Consider the following 17,680-nt stretch of genomic DNA (forward strand, 5'->3'; position numbering starts at 1 on the left):
TAATAAGCAAAAAACTTATTTCTACGTTAACGATCATTAAAATACCTAAAGAGCCAAAATTCACAAAATAAATTATGCGAAAAAATTAAAAATACACGTGAAAAAATGTTTAATGTAATGCTTTGAAATCCGGAATGGAAAATCTGTAATATTTTAAACATCAAAGTAAAATGATTTAAAAATCAATTATTTCGATTTAACTTTTTTATATATTTTTCTGTTCTCAACAGCGACGCAGACAGAGGAAAGGTCCTTGGTGTATGGACTAAACTCAACATCAAAAAGAGTTTTTTTTTTTTAAAAAATAAAGAAAAGAAAAAATAATGTCCTTTTTTTTACAAATCAATTTAACAAAATACGTCTGATTTTTCTGCTGTCATATCAAGCCAGTCATGAAAATCTATTTGCTTCACTTTTTCTTGTAATTAAAAAAAAAAGTTTCATGCTTAAAATAAGGAAGGACAAATTCCAAAATACTTTAAAATATTTCTATAGGCAAGCATTAATTCAAAACAAAAAGTTATCTTTGTAAAATCGGAAACGTCTATATTTTCAAATTTAATTTTCATTTTCAATAAATTACAATTATAAATTTACTAATATTTTATTTGTTATAACCGTCGTTGAACATCCCTACCCAATTCGATGGGTTCACGACTACTAATGTTCAACTCCGTAACCTAGTAATTTTGAACCCAATCCAGAAGACAAAGGAACTCCTGGATCGAGTGCGGGGAGAAATTTGCCTTCGGAGAGGACTTTCTGATGGAGCTAACCCGCACTTGCGTTACATGAAGGGGAAGACCACGAGATCCCCCCACGGTTAGCCTGACGGCAGGGGAACTCTAACCCATGATCCGTCTACCACCAAGGATATTTCACGTTAGCACTGTGGTCGGTGCAAGATGGATGTGGAATTCGCATCGACTGGGATTCGAACCCGATTCGCCGCATTGGAAGGCGAACGCTCTATCCCCTAAGCCATCGCGGTTCAATTTATTTGCCGCAGTTTACGATAATGAATTTCAATCTGGTCAAAATATGAATATATTTTTAAGTAAGATTGTTTTTCGGTAACTGTCTTGCTACCACTTGGAAAGTTCATTCTCGTAAAGAGTGAGTGTGTTTATATTTAAACTAAGTAAACATTAGCTTTCACTTTAAACTAACAAAGAAAAACGTATAGTTTCTAATATGTATAAACGTTTTTATTAAATATATTTTATGGTTAATACAAATGATTTGCTTTCCCAAGAAAAATGCGAATCATGAAATGATGTTAATGCCACTATATTTACCTTTTTAATCAAAATACAGTCTGTCCTTGCTTTAAATGTGAATTTCAACGATACTTCTACCTACAATTTTTTTAAAATAAAAAAATTATTTTTTAAGAATTTTTTAATTTTTAAAGACACGTTTGTTTTAAATTTTTATATTATTTAATATTTATCAAACTGTCTTCGAGTTATGGAGCACGTTTCCTTATTTCTCGAGCACAAAATTTTGCAAATCTTTCTCCTATATTTTTTCTTTTATTTCAAATTTTCATTTTCTTCCTTTAAAAAAAAAATAGATTAAATAAATACTACTCTTTTAATTTTATATAAAAGCTAATTTTTTAATGTTTAAGTCTTTTACAATATATTCCACTTACATTACATTTATGTCACGCCAAATCATATTGCTTGAAAAAAATCGGTATGCCGTTTTTAAATGGGTTTATAAAGTGTCCTCTATTTATATATTATATTTATATATATTTATTTTTTATAATCCAAGTAGAATGATCACAAAATAGTATTAAGGTTATGATATGTAGTTTATAACCCAATCATTACAACAGTTTAGTAACTTGAGAAAAAAAGTTATCAATAAAGTGATAATCACAATAATTTTTTTCATTAAATAATTATCTTTATTTTAAGAATATGAAAAAAACAATAAGCATCTAATGAAAAACTAGAGCCCGTTTAGTTATGAAGCATACGCAATACGCATTCTTATAATGTATTTTCATAAAAATGCGAAAAGTCATCTTCTCCTAAAATATTTCAATGATTTATATTTTTCTTTTTCCTTAAAAACAACTTTCATATTTAACTAATTTTGATTAGTTTTATAAAATTTTTTGAAAACCCTGTTCTGCAGGTTAGTCTAAATTCAAATAGTTCGAATATGGAGTTCGGTTTCCTGGGAAATCGAATTTTTAAAAAGTCGGTTATTTGAAATTTGATTTTTCATTAACTGTTTGATCAATTTTGCTAAACTATTGTATTTTCCCATGTTAAATTACCTTCTTTTAAAATGACGTAAAATTTTTTTCCCCTACAATTCAAATTTTTAAGACAATTATTAAATAAAATAATAAATATTTACTAAAAAAATTTTTTTAAGCAATTTTCAAAATTACAAACGACGTTAATAATTGTGCAAATTTTTTTTTCACTTTACTTGAAAATCTCTCTAGGTACTTCTCAGATTGCAATTACCCCCTATATTTTGGAGTTTAGAAATCCGTCAAAAAAATGGCATGTATAAACAGAAACTTCAGAGAAAGTACGTTTTAGTATCTGATTTCGTGACTTAAAATATCATACCTGCACCTATTAATTATCCTATTTTAAGTCACCCCTTGAGCCATTGAAATAAGAAGAAAGTAAAGATCTGATCATTAGATCAAAAGTTATCAGGGTGGTCCCTTTATTTATTTTTTTGCGCACTGAACGTCAAAAAATTAATAATTCAAATCTGTTTAATTTTTTGCTTTATCTTTAATTTGTTCTATTGTGATGCAAAGAGAGAATTTTTCATATTTTTTTTCTTCTTTTAATTAAATATACAGATATCGGTCTATTTCTTTACCTCTTGCCTTTTTTTTTTACTGTTTGCAAAATAATTATTTCTAGATATTCTTAAAACTAAAACGTCAACTTCCTTTAATTTATTTCTCAATGAAGAATGTATTATTGTCGCTATTAGTGTTTTGTATGTAATTATGTGTATATTTTTTCATATTATCGGTTATTAATGTTTGCGAAACTTAATTATATTACGAGCATCGGTCTTTTTTTATTGAACAGTAAATAAACTAACCAAAATATATCTTTTGATTGTAGCTATTTTATTTGTAACTATCACAACAAATCTAAATCATTTACATTGTGATGTTTAATGAATTTATTATATCGCGATGATTTTATTGTTTTGACGTTAGCAAAGCGTGATTATTTAAAAAAAATCAATTTCCTTCAGTTTTAATTTTGAAAATGTTGGGTATCATCCGGTTATATTACAGTTCTTCTTTAACTCAGAGCTACATTTGTTGTGTGTGCGTATTTTTGTTACCAAATTATATTTGTAAAGCTTTAAAATATAATAGTGCTTAATTAAAAAACTTGTTAGAATTTTTATTGATAATTGAAAAAACGCAATCGAGTCTTTTTTAAATATGATAGAAAAGGTATTTTATTTCTTACCGATGAGAATTTCGAATACACGTGAACGCATAACAATTAAAAAGAGATAATTTTATTGTTATATTTAATATTTATTTATTTATTAATTCTTTTTTTAATTCAATGCAATCTTTTTGCAATCCTGTCAAAAGAGTTAAATACTTCAAACAATGCTTTTATTTTGTTTTGGATAAAAAAAATAAAAAAATTTATAAAAAAAGAGAATATCAATATTTTAGGAAGGACGCCAGTAAGAGATTTGCCATAGGCGCTTCTTTCCATAGGTACGCCTCTGAGTCCATACAGTACAAAATACATCGATAACAGAAAAAAAAAATTAGATTTAAATTTACATTAAAAGGAATCTGCACATTGTGGTATCAATATCAGTGATTTTAGATTATTAGAAACACACTTAAAAAAATGATGTGAGAAAAAAATGTAAAGTATAAAATTCGTTTTAATTTAAATATTTTGAATTAATTTGTTTGAGCCCCCCTGTCGGGGGAGACTTGACCCCTTGTCGGGCAGAGTCTGGCAGCACTCTTGCCTCACCTTGATAGATCTCAAGACTAACGTCAACTAATGAGCTCCAGAAATCTTGATACACTAATTGCCAGAACTAAATATCTTCCGACTAACGCATTCTTACATTTCAAGTGCAAACTGTCACAAAACCCAAACTGTCAGTACTGCGGAGGTGTCGACCCGAACTATCACTTCCTCCAGTAATGTCCCTCTTTCCAGAATGCTTGTAAAAAACTCTTCCAATCCTTATCACTTCAGAATCCAGCATTTACCGATATTGTCTTTCAATTCTCAGACCTAACTCTAATCCTTTTACAAATTCTTCCAGACTCGCAGTGGACGGATCGTTACGACACGATTCCCAGCAGATCACCGAAGTCAAGCATCACTGTCTGCGGTCAGTGTGCGGGTGGGTGACCACTTGGATCAGTCTGCGTAGGGACTGAGGGTGTGCGGTATTGGTCCTCGCTAAACTGTTCTAGCGTAAAGTGCTCGACTTCGCGTGCAGGTCGTTGGGCTGTTAAAGCGGGAGAGCCATTCCCTCTGCAGCGGATCAAAATTGTGAGGGCATGTCTTCGAATCATCCTCAGGGATGTTTCCCAGACCATCACCAATAGCCCATTGTGCAGCTCTAGTGCGACGTAAATGAACTACAACAACAAAATCTTCTAAGCCACAAGTTGTTTCTGATATTTCCCTGCTGCTTTCTGCTATCTATTTAGCCTCAGAGAAAGGCTTAATTAATGAAAATATAGAGCTATAAGCTAACGCAAAGTGCTCGTAGCACTTTTCTTCAATCTAAATTTCTAAACAAGTAACTTGTCTGCTTCTGATATGTGTAAAAGTTTTAATTTTGAATAATTTCCTTTCGCCTTAGCAAGTTCTTTGAAACACAAGTGATATGTTTTTCCTTTCTTAATTGATATTTTTTATATAATTTTTATAAACATCCTCTTTTGTTTGTTTATGTCTCTGATTTTTTCTTAAAAAATTTCGATGAGGATACTTGTATATATTTATTAATTAGTTTTTCAAGTTATTTTCCGAATAAATAAATTCAGCTTTAAATAGCTTCTATAAATTTGGCTTCTTGAATTCCTAAAAAAAACTTTAAATTGTGTGTATTGGGTAAGATTTCCTGTGTCAATGCATTGTCATGTACATTTTATGCATTAGATTGTTAATTAACCCCAGTTAATAATTGTAGATATTATTACAATCTGGTTTTTCCTGCAGGAAATTATTATTTATACCTAAAAGAAAAAAACTATTTCAAAGTTTTAGTTTATTATCTCTCTCAGTTTATTAGAGACTGATCTGATCGTGAAAGGGAATATTTCCGTATCGTGATCTGGTGCGCCAACTACAATCGTCAAGGTGCCAAAAAGATTTTAAACTTGCAAATTTTTTTAAAAAATATTATGTAAATGTTTGCTCGGGGGGTGGCTACAAGTTATCCCATTCAAATTAGTCCCTTTCTGTGATTTTTTTTTTTTTTTTTTTTTTTTTTTTTTTTTTTTTTTTTTTTTTAGTTTCTCGTGGGCTACTGCCCGGAAGTTTCCAAGACTTGGTGATTATTCTGCTGCAGATCACGATATAGAAATATCCCCCGTAAAAACACGATTCCCAGTAGAACACTGAAGTCAAGCATCACTGGCTGTGGTCAGTAAGCGGGTGGGTGACCACTTTGATCAGGCTACGTAGGGTCCGAGGGTGCACAGTATCAGTCCTCGTTAAACTGTTCTATCGTAAAGTGCTCGACTTCGCGTGAAGATCGTTGGGCTGCTAAAGCGGGAGAGCCATTCCCTCTGCAGAGGATCAAAATTGTGATGGCATGTCTTCGAATCATCCTCAGGGATGTTTCCCAGACCATCGCCAATAGCCCATTGTGCAGCTCTAGTGGGACGTAAATAAAATACCTACCTACCTTAGTTAATTAAAAGAAAACACACACAGAATAATAAGGGAATTAAAATATCATATATTCAGTTGCATAGGTTGATCTGATATGTAAGTTGACCTCTTTATTTTTTTATTTGAAATATGCTGAAATTTGTATTCAGTTTATAAAACAATTTTAGCCAATGGCTCAATGCTTGGATGGTTAATGCAAACGCAAATGTACTATCAGTAATAGAAACTGAATAACATGAGGAAAAGCATTTTATTTATTTTTTCATGTAGGAAAAATTGAAGATGAAATTTCGGAAAAGAACACTTAGAGAGTCTGAAAGTCTGTTAAATTAATGCTTAGTTTAGAAGCCAAAATCAAAACATGTGGAAAATACAATTACCATTTTTATTAAATTTTAATGAAAACTTGCCTGTTTTCAGCATTTCTCTCTGTAAATAATTTTTGATTGAGATATTGGGCGCATTTAATTTTTATTGAGGCATGCATTCTGCTGCGAAGCATATAAAAATGTTTAGTTTTTTAAAGTCCTGATATACATGCTACTAATTTTTTTTTCAAAAACAATACTCTGTCATGGTGCATAGCGTTTTTAAAAAGTGCTTAAAGGCGCTTAGTTTCGTTTTTTAAAATCCCTTAAAGGTGTTTTTTTTCATTGTATTTCTATAAAAATTGCTTGATATTCCCTTTTCGAAAAAGAGATTTTTTTTCTTCCTTACCATGTCAATTTTCGGCTCATATTATGCAAAAGCCTGGTTTTTCACATTGTTCTATTCAAGTTTTCGCAATTCATTCAACCACAATCCATTTCGACCTATCGGCAGTCCATAGCGTATGGAAGCGGTAATCATTTTACATGTTTTATGAAATACTTGTGGGTCCGCATGTACACCTACTGTGTTAGGTTTGGTGAGATGCTTGCACTCTCTTGTGCAACTCCTGCTGCATTTTGCACGATTTTTTCAATTTCAGGCTTCATTCTCCTTAACTCTGAAATCGAACCAAAAAATCTCTTGATCTTTTTACGGTGGCTAATATAATCAAGAAAAGAGTTCTTTGTCAGAAACTAGTTATTTTATCATGATCATGTAAAGTCTTTAAAAATTATTTTGCATTTGTTAATGTATACAGGGTGATTCTAAGAAGATGGGCAAAATTTTAGGAAGTGATAGTACACAACCAAGCAAACAATTTTTATCAAAGAATGCATGGTGGAAAACAAAACGCAAAGGTGCTGGCGCATTTGGAAAGTTGTTTGATGCAAACGTCAAAGCTCCATTCCTGTTGCGAGCTACTGCTCTGCGTTGCTTGTTGCCAAGCTTTCGGCCGCTGCAGGGAAAGTTTGTGTTTCAGAATGTTCGTCTATCTTTTCTTCGCCGTTGTACTGCATGCATAGCCGCTGCCCGCCACTGTTTTGAACCCTTATTGTAATCACATGCCATTAAATTTGCTTTTATAACTTAACTTCATCGTTCTTTGTGTGTTTTTGCCTCATATAAGAACATAAACTTTGACGCCCTCTAGCGGTTTTGCATTTTGTTTTCGACCATGTATTCTTTGATAAAGATTTTTTGCTTGGGTTGCCTAAACTTTTGCCCATCTTTTTAGAATCACCCTGTATAGTAGTTAAATATATTTTTAAGTGCTTGAAAAATAATTAAAAGGTGCTTATTTTTTGTTCAAAGATTTGGCTGCGCACCCTGTTTTTAAAAAAATTTATTATCATTTGAGTCACTTATTTATATTTTTTCAGGTATATATATTTATTAAAACTTCATAGCAAAGCATGCTTTCCAGTATTGTAAAGGAACATCAAGTTAAGCAGTCTGCCAAGAGAGAAGAACTTGGTAAATAAATTTTTGCATTTTTTTTCTTCAAAAATGCTATATTAATTTTCAATGCATGCAGTATTTAATGTATTATAGTTTATAATATATAATCTTTAGGATTAATAGATTTTCTTAATGTTATCTGTAGATTATCATAATAGATCTTCTTAATACACTTTTGTTAGCAATCTTCAGTTCAGTGACTGTGATTGATTATCTACCTTTCCCCCCCCCAGTCATTGTTTATTTACAGCCTAGCATTAATCCTCTACCCTAAACATAAGGGATAACTATTTTTTAGAAATAAATTTTATGAATTTATTCTTAAAATAAGAACTACTAAATTGTGTTGTAGAGAAGGGGGTGCTTTTTTGGTACTGATTGGCAATCAGTATTTATATGAAATTACAGGTGGGGGGGGGGTGCTTTCTCCAATTGGGGCGTTTTATCCTCATTTTAAAGTAATTTATAATAGATTTTATAATAATTGGTCTTAAAAAGAGATACTAAAATCTCTCATGTAGTTGTGAAGGTTTTCAGTCTTTTGACTGATTTCCTTCTTTTTCAAAAGCTTGAATTCTAAGTGAAAGGGGAAAGAGATAAAATTTAAAAGCTATGAATTCCTAATGATAGAAAAAGTCAGTAGTTCAAACTTCAACCAACTTATTTTTCGTGATGTTGCAATAACAACTATTGAGATAATGTCAAGAGAATAGTACCTTTTTTATTTATTTTCTATTGAACTGTGTGTACTACTTAAATTAGATATTCACTTAAATAATATTTGTTTCAAGTTTCCTAAATTGTTGCATCATAATTTTATTTAAAAGAAGTTCATGAGTTATTGGATTAATTTGATTTTGACAAACTACTTAGAGTGAAGAAAAGCTGATAAAATTAAGTTTATTTAATAGGTATCCAGTATGTATTTATATTGAAAAACAAACTATTTTTTGTTATCTAAGGTAGATTAGATTCTTAAATGAAGTGAGATTATTTGTTATGAATTTATTTCTAAAATAGTTATTATAAATATTCAGTTTATCATTTTACATTTTCTAATTATCATTTTATCCTTTTTCTTCCCTCAGTTTTTTTATTTTCTTTATATTTAAAGGATGTTTAAAAATAATCATGCTGTTATACATATTCTTGTATATATTTTTCAAAATGAATGAAAATTAATCTATTAAGTCTTGAAATAAATGGATTAATTAAAAGTGGGTTCTAGGTGCTTTTCAAATTGCATTTTTCAATGTGACTCCTTCTTTTATTAATTTTTGTTAAGTTATAAATTTTGTCAATTATTTAACTGATGTGTCTGTGGTAATTTGTAAGCTGCAGTTTTCAAACTAAACACATATGCCTTGCTCGATAACACTGGGAGGGTCAAGCTTGATATAATTAGGCTTTCCGAATTATAACCACGGTACATAGCGTTTTTAAAAAGTGCTCATTTTTGATTATCGTTTTTTGAAAGCCCATAAAGGTGCTTTTTTCCTCAGGTGTTTTTAAAAAGTGCTTAATTTACCTTTTTGAAAACGATATATTTTTTCTTTACCATGTTGATTTTCGCCATATATTATGCAAAAGCGTGCTTTTAACATTGTTCTATTTAACGTTTTCACAATTCATTCAAACACAATGCATTTTGGCCTACCGCCGGTCCATAGCGTATGAAAGCGCCAATCATTTTACATGTTTGATGAAATACTTGCGAGTTCGCAGGTGCGTTTACTGAGCTGAGATTGTAGCACTCTCATGTGCAACTCTGCTGCATTTTGGCACAATATTCTCAATTTTAGGCTTCGTTTTCCACTCTCTGAAATTGAACTGAAAAATCTCTTTATCTTTTTATAATAATTTATTATAATAATTTTTATGGCTAATATAATCAAGAATAAAGTTATTTGTCAGAAACTAGTTATTTTATCAAGATCATGTAAAGTGTTTGAAAATTATTTTGTATTTTGTTAATGTATATAGTGCTTGAAAATATTTTTTAAATGCTTAAGAAGTACTTAAAAGGTGCTTATTTTTTGTTGAGTAATTTGGCTACGTATCCTGATAATAGATATCTGTTTTTATTTTTTATATGTGACATGTATTTCACACTTTGGTTATGTACATTTATCAGGATATTTTTCTGTTTTGATACTTGTATTTTTAGAAGACTCAGAATATTGTAATTTGAAAAATCTTTCTAAAGACACTTTTATATATAAATATTATATATATCTTTTATATATAAATATTATAATTTAATAAGCTTTGGAGAGAAAAAAAAGAGTGTTTATAAGTGTAAATACTTATTTCTTCTACAGTGTCTTTACAAGAACTCATACAAAGTGAAACATAATAGCCACATTTTTAACTAAATCTTGAATTTTCAAAAATCATAATGCAATTTAAAAGTATTTTATTGTCCTCTTATTTCAAAGCGTAAAAAAGATATAATTTGGTTTTTAATATGAATATTTTATTTTAGAAAAAAAGCGTAAAGACGCTGTTGTTGCTGCCAGTACACTTACATCAGCTTTAGTAGATCATCTGAATGTTGGGTATGTATAATTAACATTGCAGTTTCATGTATTCTTAAGTAAATATGTGTTGTTTATCTATTTATGAAATACTTTTAAATGACCCGCTGGAATATCTATGTAAAAATGTAATTTTCTTTGCAATATTTTAAGCAATTTGATTTTGCTATTTTACATTGAAAATATTTTTACAGCTTTCACAATGAAATGATAATTTTTTTTTAATTAAACAACTCTATATAATATTAATTGTATGAATGTTGTCACAAAACTGACAAAATTTATTTTTTCACATTGACGATGAAGACTAACTGTATTACATTGCAAACAAACTGGGTTATAAGTTAAGCAGAAACAAAAAGAAAATCTTACTGTTCATTTAAACTATCAAGCAGGGTTCCCTCGGGTCTGGGAGAACAGGGAAAACCTGGAATTTTAATTTAGCTGCAAAAATCAGGGAATAGTCGGGGAAAGTTGAAATTTTTTTTTACTAAAACCTAGAATATTCCTATATCATACCTGGAATATTGCTATATATGGGAATATATATCCTGGATATCCTATATATATCCTGGAAAATAGCCAGTCTTAAAATTGTCAGTAACAGTTATCAGTTATTGAGATTTGAGTTAAATAATTCTGACATCTATTGCAATTATTTGTTGTTAAAATTTCTCATTTTAGTATACCTGAAATGTTCTCTTCCTTGTTTAATAATATTTTTACACAGAAAATCTCATATTTCACATTACAAATAAACGAATCAAAGTTATCTGATTAAAATATGATCTCATTTTTCATTGAAATTTACCTAGTATACCTGGAAAAGTCAGAGAATTTTTTTTTTCTTCTGAAATTAAGTGGGAACCCTGTCAAACTGTGTTAACATTTTTGTTTTAATTCTACATATTAATTCAAACAGGTTTCATATTAATTTGAAAATATAATTTTCATATAGCGTATAAAAGCACTAATCATTTTACATGTTTGATGAAATACTTGTGGGTCCGCATGTGCATACTGAGCTGGGTTCAGTGAGATTCTTGTACTCTCATGTGCAACTGCTGCATTTTGCAAGATATTCTCAATTTTAGAATTCTTTTTCCATCCTCTGAAATCGAACTGAAAATCTCTCAATCTTTTTAAGGTGGCTAATACAATGAAGAAAAAGAGCTATTTGTCAGAAACTGGTTATTTCATCATGATCATGTAAAGTCTTTGAAAATTATTTTGCATTTTGTTAACGTATGTAGTGCTAAAAAAACTGTTTTTTTAGTGCTTGAAAATTGGAACCCTGTATGGAAATTTAGTCACTGGTTCGAAGAACTAGTAACTAATAAATAAATGAATTATCTTAGAAATAATTATTATCTTATAAATCTCATAAATTAGTAGCTAATAAATAAATTAGTTACTAAGGTAACTAATTTATACATTTTCACTGGTTCATTTACAAGTTGTTATAGATTTTTTGTTTTAAATATGTTAATAATGGAAATTTAAATTAAAAATTACAATACAGAGAATGCATTCGATTAAGATGACATGAACTATTTTTTGACAAAGAAGACCTAAACATGAAACAAACAAAACAGCATACCATCCCTTTTCATCCATTGCTGTTCTAGCAGATAACTGATAATTATTTTATGATGGTTCTGTTCAAATTTTAGCAGTTTTGGAACACTGTTAATTTCAAACTCTGATCAGGATAGCTTACTTTTGTTGAAACCTGCTGTAGCGATGTTCATTGATTCAACTTTTATTTTAACTTTGAAGTATCAACTCTAATTTTATTTATTTTGTTACTATGTCTTTTTTTCTTTCAATTGTTTATGCATTCTATTAGTTCAGGTAAGAATAAAGGACTTTATGTTGTTGTTTCCAAATTTTTTGAAGTTTAGAATTTGGAATTATATGTTGTATATTTTTAGAACTTTATTTTAAAGCATACAATTGATACAAAGCTAAACTAAAACACATTGAACAATCGAAACAAGCTCTAATTGCGAAGTATTCCAATAGCAGTTTCAGAAGTGGGCGAGCTGGGCTGGACCTCCTAGTGTGTTTATATTCTGATTAAAATCAGTATATAATTTAATAATTTCTAGAACATTTCATTATTCATATGAGCAAAATTGTTTAGAAAATGTGTTTGTATTTCAAAATGCTTGTGAAAAAAACTCTAAAAAAAATAAGGTTTCATGGTACGTGTGACTAATTTTTTAAAAAGATCTGTGAAACCTGTCAAGTTGGCTTTATCAAAATCTAAATTTATTCCATGTATTGAAAGGAAACGAAACCTTTGTAATTTGACCTCCTGTCTTATCTAGCATGTCGACCGATGAAATAAATCAAATTTGTCTAATAGTGTTATTGAGTGCTATTCTAAATCCTTAAATTAACCAGGAAAAAAACCTTTTTTTAAGAATATATTTATGCAGTTGGGTTGTGATTAGAAATTCACTGAGTTGGCGAAATAGATAAACCACTTAGTGAGTTTATCATGTAGGGAAATTATGTAAGGGCTCTCGTTTGTTTTGTAAAAGGCAACAAATTTATTTTATAATTAATTAACAAAATAAAATTTGAAATAAATATAATATTAAGCTGTCTAATTAGGTAGGTTCTTGTGCAATGATATTTTAATGAGTCTTTATAATAAATAACTGACATGCTAAAGCAGTGGTCCCTAACCCCCGATCCGTCTGTGGAACAAATAGTACAAACAGATAGTTTGTCAAACAAATAGTTTGTCTGTGGAACAAATAGTACCCATCGCCAAAGGAACATCAAATTATTTAAAGACCTGAAGGTTGGCTGGACAAATCCAATTATGTAAAAAAAGTAAAAGTAGCACAATCTCGCAACAGCTGATAGTAAGCCAGGGGGTCATGAAGCCTAAAGCCCCACAATTTAGTGATAAACGGCATGATTGTGGCAATGTGTTCAGCCTTGTACGCAGGCCATTTTTACTTCCCAGACAAGCAGAGTGAACTTCAAGCCGCTACAGGTGATTACAAAAAAAAAAAACTAAACTCAGTGCCACGACAGTCTATAGAGGGCCATGGCCTACTGTGCCCATCTCAGTTTTCTTGCTCTGGGGTGCAGGAAGAGATGTTCCGGTTAGGTGGTCAGCCAAACGCGGAACCCCCAGTGTTTAGTTCCCAAGAACGCTTGGTACTCATTTATTGACCCACAGAACGGATGAAAGGCTGAGTCAACCTTGCCCGGCCCGAGGATCGAACCCAGGACCTGTGGCACAGGAGCACAAAGCGCTACCACTCAGCCACCACAGGTGATTACAATGACAGTTCAATGTCTTTACCAGTGAGCCATGGTGGCTTATTTCAATACCACAATACCATAGAAGGGTTAATAAGAATCTAGTATACCTAGATTCTCATATTCCCAATCTAGTATTCCTAGTTTCTAGTATATCTAGATAATCTTGATTGCCTTTTTATTAACCATCTTTGATTGATAGTTTTAAATTATTTAGAATATTGGCTTCAATTAAATATAGTGATTAAACTTAAGGATAAAAACATGTACATATGATTTGAAGATATTTTTTTCCTTGTAAGAATTTTTTTTCTTCATACATTTCACTTGAAGCACATTTTACATTAAATGAAAATTACAAAATCTTTGAAATGTATGATTTTTCAGGACTTTCTTTTGTATACAGTTAAGCCACTGGTATCCACTTGTGGATTATCTATAGCATGAATTGTGCGCACCTTAATGATATTAAAAATTATACTGCATATGATTGATTTTTTACTTTAAAATAAAAAGAAATGCAACTGGACACTTTGACGTATAAAATTGTATGCATGAACACTTTTGTAAAGTATATCTACACAAATTTTTTCTTTACCATTCGCTGTTTAGATGTAAAACAAAAATTTCCGTTATATTTTACAATGTTTACTCGTGTAGAGATACATTAAAATTTTTTTGTTTTGTTTCTACCTTACTTTTATTTATTTTTTTCGGATTATTGCCTGTTCCCTTGTCCTTGATACATAATTTCATGGATAATTTGAAATCCATTGTATATTCTTTGTTTAATAGTAGCTTTTATTTTTTTTAAATATATGATTTTTCACATTAAAGTTAATTACATTAAAAATAAAACAGTTAGAGATCTTTCGCAAAATTTGACTTTCCAATTTTAATATTAAATGTGCATTTGTACTTCAGACTAGTAATTACAGAAATTAAAAAATTGTCTTATTTTTTTTTTTTTTAAAATTACATATAAATTTTTTTATGCTTACCTTTCATGAGGCTTATTAAGTTATTTTTAACTGAAAAGTCCCGAGTATAAAAAGAATGGGAAGTGGTTTTGAATCAAAATATATTATTATGATATTTTGTTTATTTCTGGATATTATTTTTAACCATATTTTATTATAGGGATTGACATAAACTTTTAAATACAAGAATTAAATTTTTTTCATGGGAAAATGATAAATTTAAAAATAGCTTTATTCCACTTTCAGGTTTTACCTAAACAAATAAATATTGTTCTCATTATTTTTAGTGTTGCTCAAGCATACCTTAACCAAAAAAGGTTAGATTATGAGTCAAAACAACTTCATGCTAATGTGACAAATTTTGCGAAGCAAACAGCACAGTGGCTGCAACTTGTAGAGAGCTTTAGTCAAGTTCTGAAGGTATATTTCTTAATTTAATTTCTCTAAATGACATTAATCAAAAGCTAATACTATGATTTCTTTTATTTAAGTTAACATTTTCTTAATTTTTCTTCAGGTAATTATGCAATATTAACTTGTGAAATTTTTCCAGACTTTTCAATTCTTGCACCTAAAAAATGCATCAGCTATTTTAATTTTTCTCTTATTTTTTTAAAAAAAGCTTTTTAAATGCTATTCTCATTATAATCTATGGAACAGATTAAAAAAAAGTATTTTGGATTAAATTTTTTTTTATTTATTTCAATATTTTTTATCTTATTCTTTAATATTTTTTATTAAGGAAACTATTTTGAAAATTCAATTTTGCACACTCCTTTTTGAACATTGAAATATTAGTAAAAACTAAAAGCATTTAAAAAAAATTAAATAGAAGAAATTAAATAAAAGATTTCTCTTTTTTTCTAAACTTTAAGATTAAATTCTTGTTTAATATATTGATATGAAGACAAATGTAAAGAATTTAGCATTTTAATGAAAGAAATCCTCAATAGAAGGGTCTAAGGCCTTGTGCTGTTACAGTAACATGAAAAAAAAATGTTGCAAAAAGGGAGGTTTTGATACTTTTCTTGTCGACCTATCCTAAATGTCCTACTTTAAATAGATTTAACTCGCAACTATTATCACCAACAGCTCTTGAGATACCTTGCAAAATTAGTATTTTATGAGACAGTACTTAAATTAGATCAATGTCTCTTTAGGGTAGTACATGTGTAAAATGCCGTCAACCAGGAAAGTAAGCATAAATTCTGCTAAATTGATATGAAATCATTTCTTATTTTAACTGGTGCATATTTGACAGGAATCAAAACTAAAAGTTAATTAAAAAAAATAAATAATAATATTAAAATTAATGTTTTAGACCATATAATTAACATTTGTTACTCAGTTTATTTGAATTATTTTTTATTATTTACAATTAGATTGTCTTTTTAAGGAGTGTGTCAGTATGTTTTATTTAAGTTATCTCTTGACATAATTTTTTTAATTTAAGAGATTATATTGCTGTTGTATAAATGTCTTAGAATTTATTTAAATATATAGAAACATTTTTTAAACTTTAAAATTTAGTTTTCACATTTATTTTTATATTTTGTATATTTATAGGAAATTGGTGATGTAGAAAACTGGGCAAAAAGTATAGAGAATGATATGCGAACTATTTCAAGTGCTCTAGAATATGCATATAAAGGTATCTCTTTACCCTATATAATAAATAAATAAAAAAATCTTACTACATGTCATATTGGGTATTGTTTTTTCAAATAGTCTACCATATTCTTATATAATTTTGCAATAATACCTGTAAACAGTGTTACAGTCAGAAAATCTTTTAAAATTTGAAAAATTCAGTTTTTCCTTTTTTTTTTGTCTCGGTATTTTAATTGGTGCATATAATTAAATGATTTTAGTAAACTAATTATAATTAGCTATTCAAAATAAATAATAAAATTATTAGTAACCAGATTTTTTTTATGCTAATACTAAATTATGCCTTAAATAAATTTAGAAAGATTTTACATTCACTCTCTTGGTATTTACTCCATTACAGATTCTTTAAATGTGGAAAAAGAATTTTATTAACAAACTACATTGAAACCAAATATTTGTTTAGTTGTGAAACATTTCTTGAATAAAATAAAGGTTTTTGTTATAAATTTAAGATTGAACATAAGTTGCTCATTGATTTGCACATAAGTTTGACCGCTGGGAAGAGATATGATGTACATTTTTTTAATCAGATTTCGAAGTTTATTATAAATATTTTAAATAAATTACAAACTATAACTGGAGTAACAATTTCTTTTATTTTTTTTTCTATTTACAGTGGGACAGGAGGAGTCTTGAAAATGTATGAATGTTATGAAATTTAATTCAATTATTATTTGTATTTATGATTCATGTATGTAACAAAAATAAATTCTTTATTTAAACTATTTCAGCATATATTTTCTTATGAGTGTGTGGTTATAAGTAGAAGTTTTATAGCACAATGAATAGTTAAATTAATAAAGTTTATAAAATATAACTTGTTTATAGAATAACAACTCAAAATAATAAAAATTTTAATGTTAAAAATATTATTTGATTTCAACATATGTTCTTGATAAAAGTTATTATTTCTTTTTCAATGCTTATTTTATTATTATTAATTATTTATTTTTGAGTAATAAAACCTGCAAAAAGTTCCTGATTGACACTTCCATGTCAAGTTTGCTTTCAAAAGTTTAAATGGTCAACACTATTTTTAATTTACTGTTCTTTAAAAGTTTGATTTGTTGGCTTTTTTTGTTTCGGCATTGTTAGAAATTTCTGATATTTTAATTTTAAAAAAATTTTTGAGCGAGAGTTTATTTTCATTTGTTGTAAATCAAAGCTCTTTAATTGAAGCTTTATTATTAAAGTAGGTTTACAATTAATATATGTTTAGCAAATTGCAGTTAATAAAGTGGTATAAGTTTGAGTTTTTGCTAAACATAAATTTTTCATGATACATTTTACTGTTACATAATGTTATGGGCTAATTTTTAAATTAGCCATCATTATTTTGCTAAACCAATTGGTAAAATCCCCAGTATTTTGTAATCAGCCTGGCATTTTTTTATTCTTAATATATGACAGTAAACCCACATATCTTTAGGCTAATTAGAAAATATATCACTCATTGCTCAATTGACCTGATTTATAC

General features: G+C 28.9%; 1 protein-coding gene across 2 annotated transcripts; it reads left to right on the top strand.

The window, feature by feature from the left end:
* The first annotated feature begins 1,028 nt into the window (after positions 1-1,028).
* Positions 1,029-16,928, top strand: LOC107439044 (biogenesis of lysosome-related organelles complex 1 subunit 1). 2 transcript variants are annotated; one of them, XM_016051511.4, is made up of 6 exons: positions 1,029-1,116; positions 7,652-7,745; positions 10,216-10,288; positions 14,820-14,952; positions 16,099-16,183; positions 16,820-16,928. In XM_016051511.4, the coding sequence occupies exons 2-6, from the start codon at positions 7,685-7,687 to the stop codon at positions 16,837-16,839; spliced, it is 372 nt and encodes a 123-aa protein (XP_015906997.1). In that variant the 5' UTR covers positions 1,029-1,116; positions 7,652-7,684; the 3' UTR covers positions 16,840-16,928. The 2 variants fall into 2 exon arrangements, with proteins under 2 accessions (XP_015906997.1, XP_015906996.1); XM_016051510.3 differs by lacking the exon at positions 1,029-1,116 and adding an exon at positions 4,750-4,882.
* The last annotated feature ends 752 nt before the right edge of the window (positions 16,929-17,680 follow it).

The sequence above is a fragment of the Parasteatoda tepidariorum genome, chromosome 1 (genome assembly GCF_043381705.1).
Source record: "Parasteatoda tepidariorum isolate YZ-2023 chromosome 1, CAS_Ptep_4.0, whole genome shotgun sequence".
Classification (NCBI taxonomy): domain Eukaryota; kingdom Metazoa; phylum Arthropoda; class Arachnida; order Araneae; family Theridiidae; genus Parasteatoda; species Parasteatoda tepidariorum.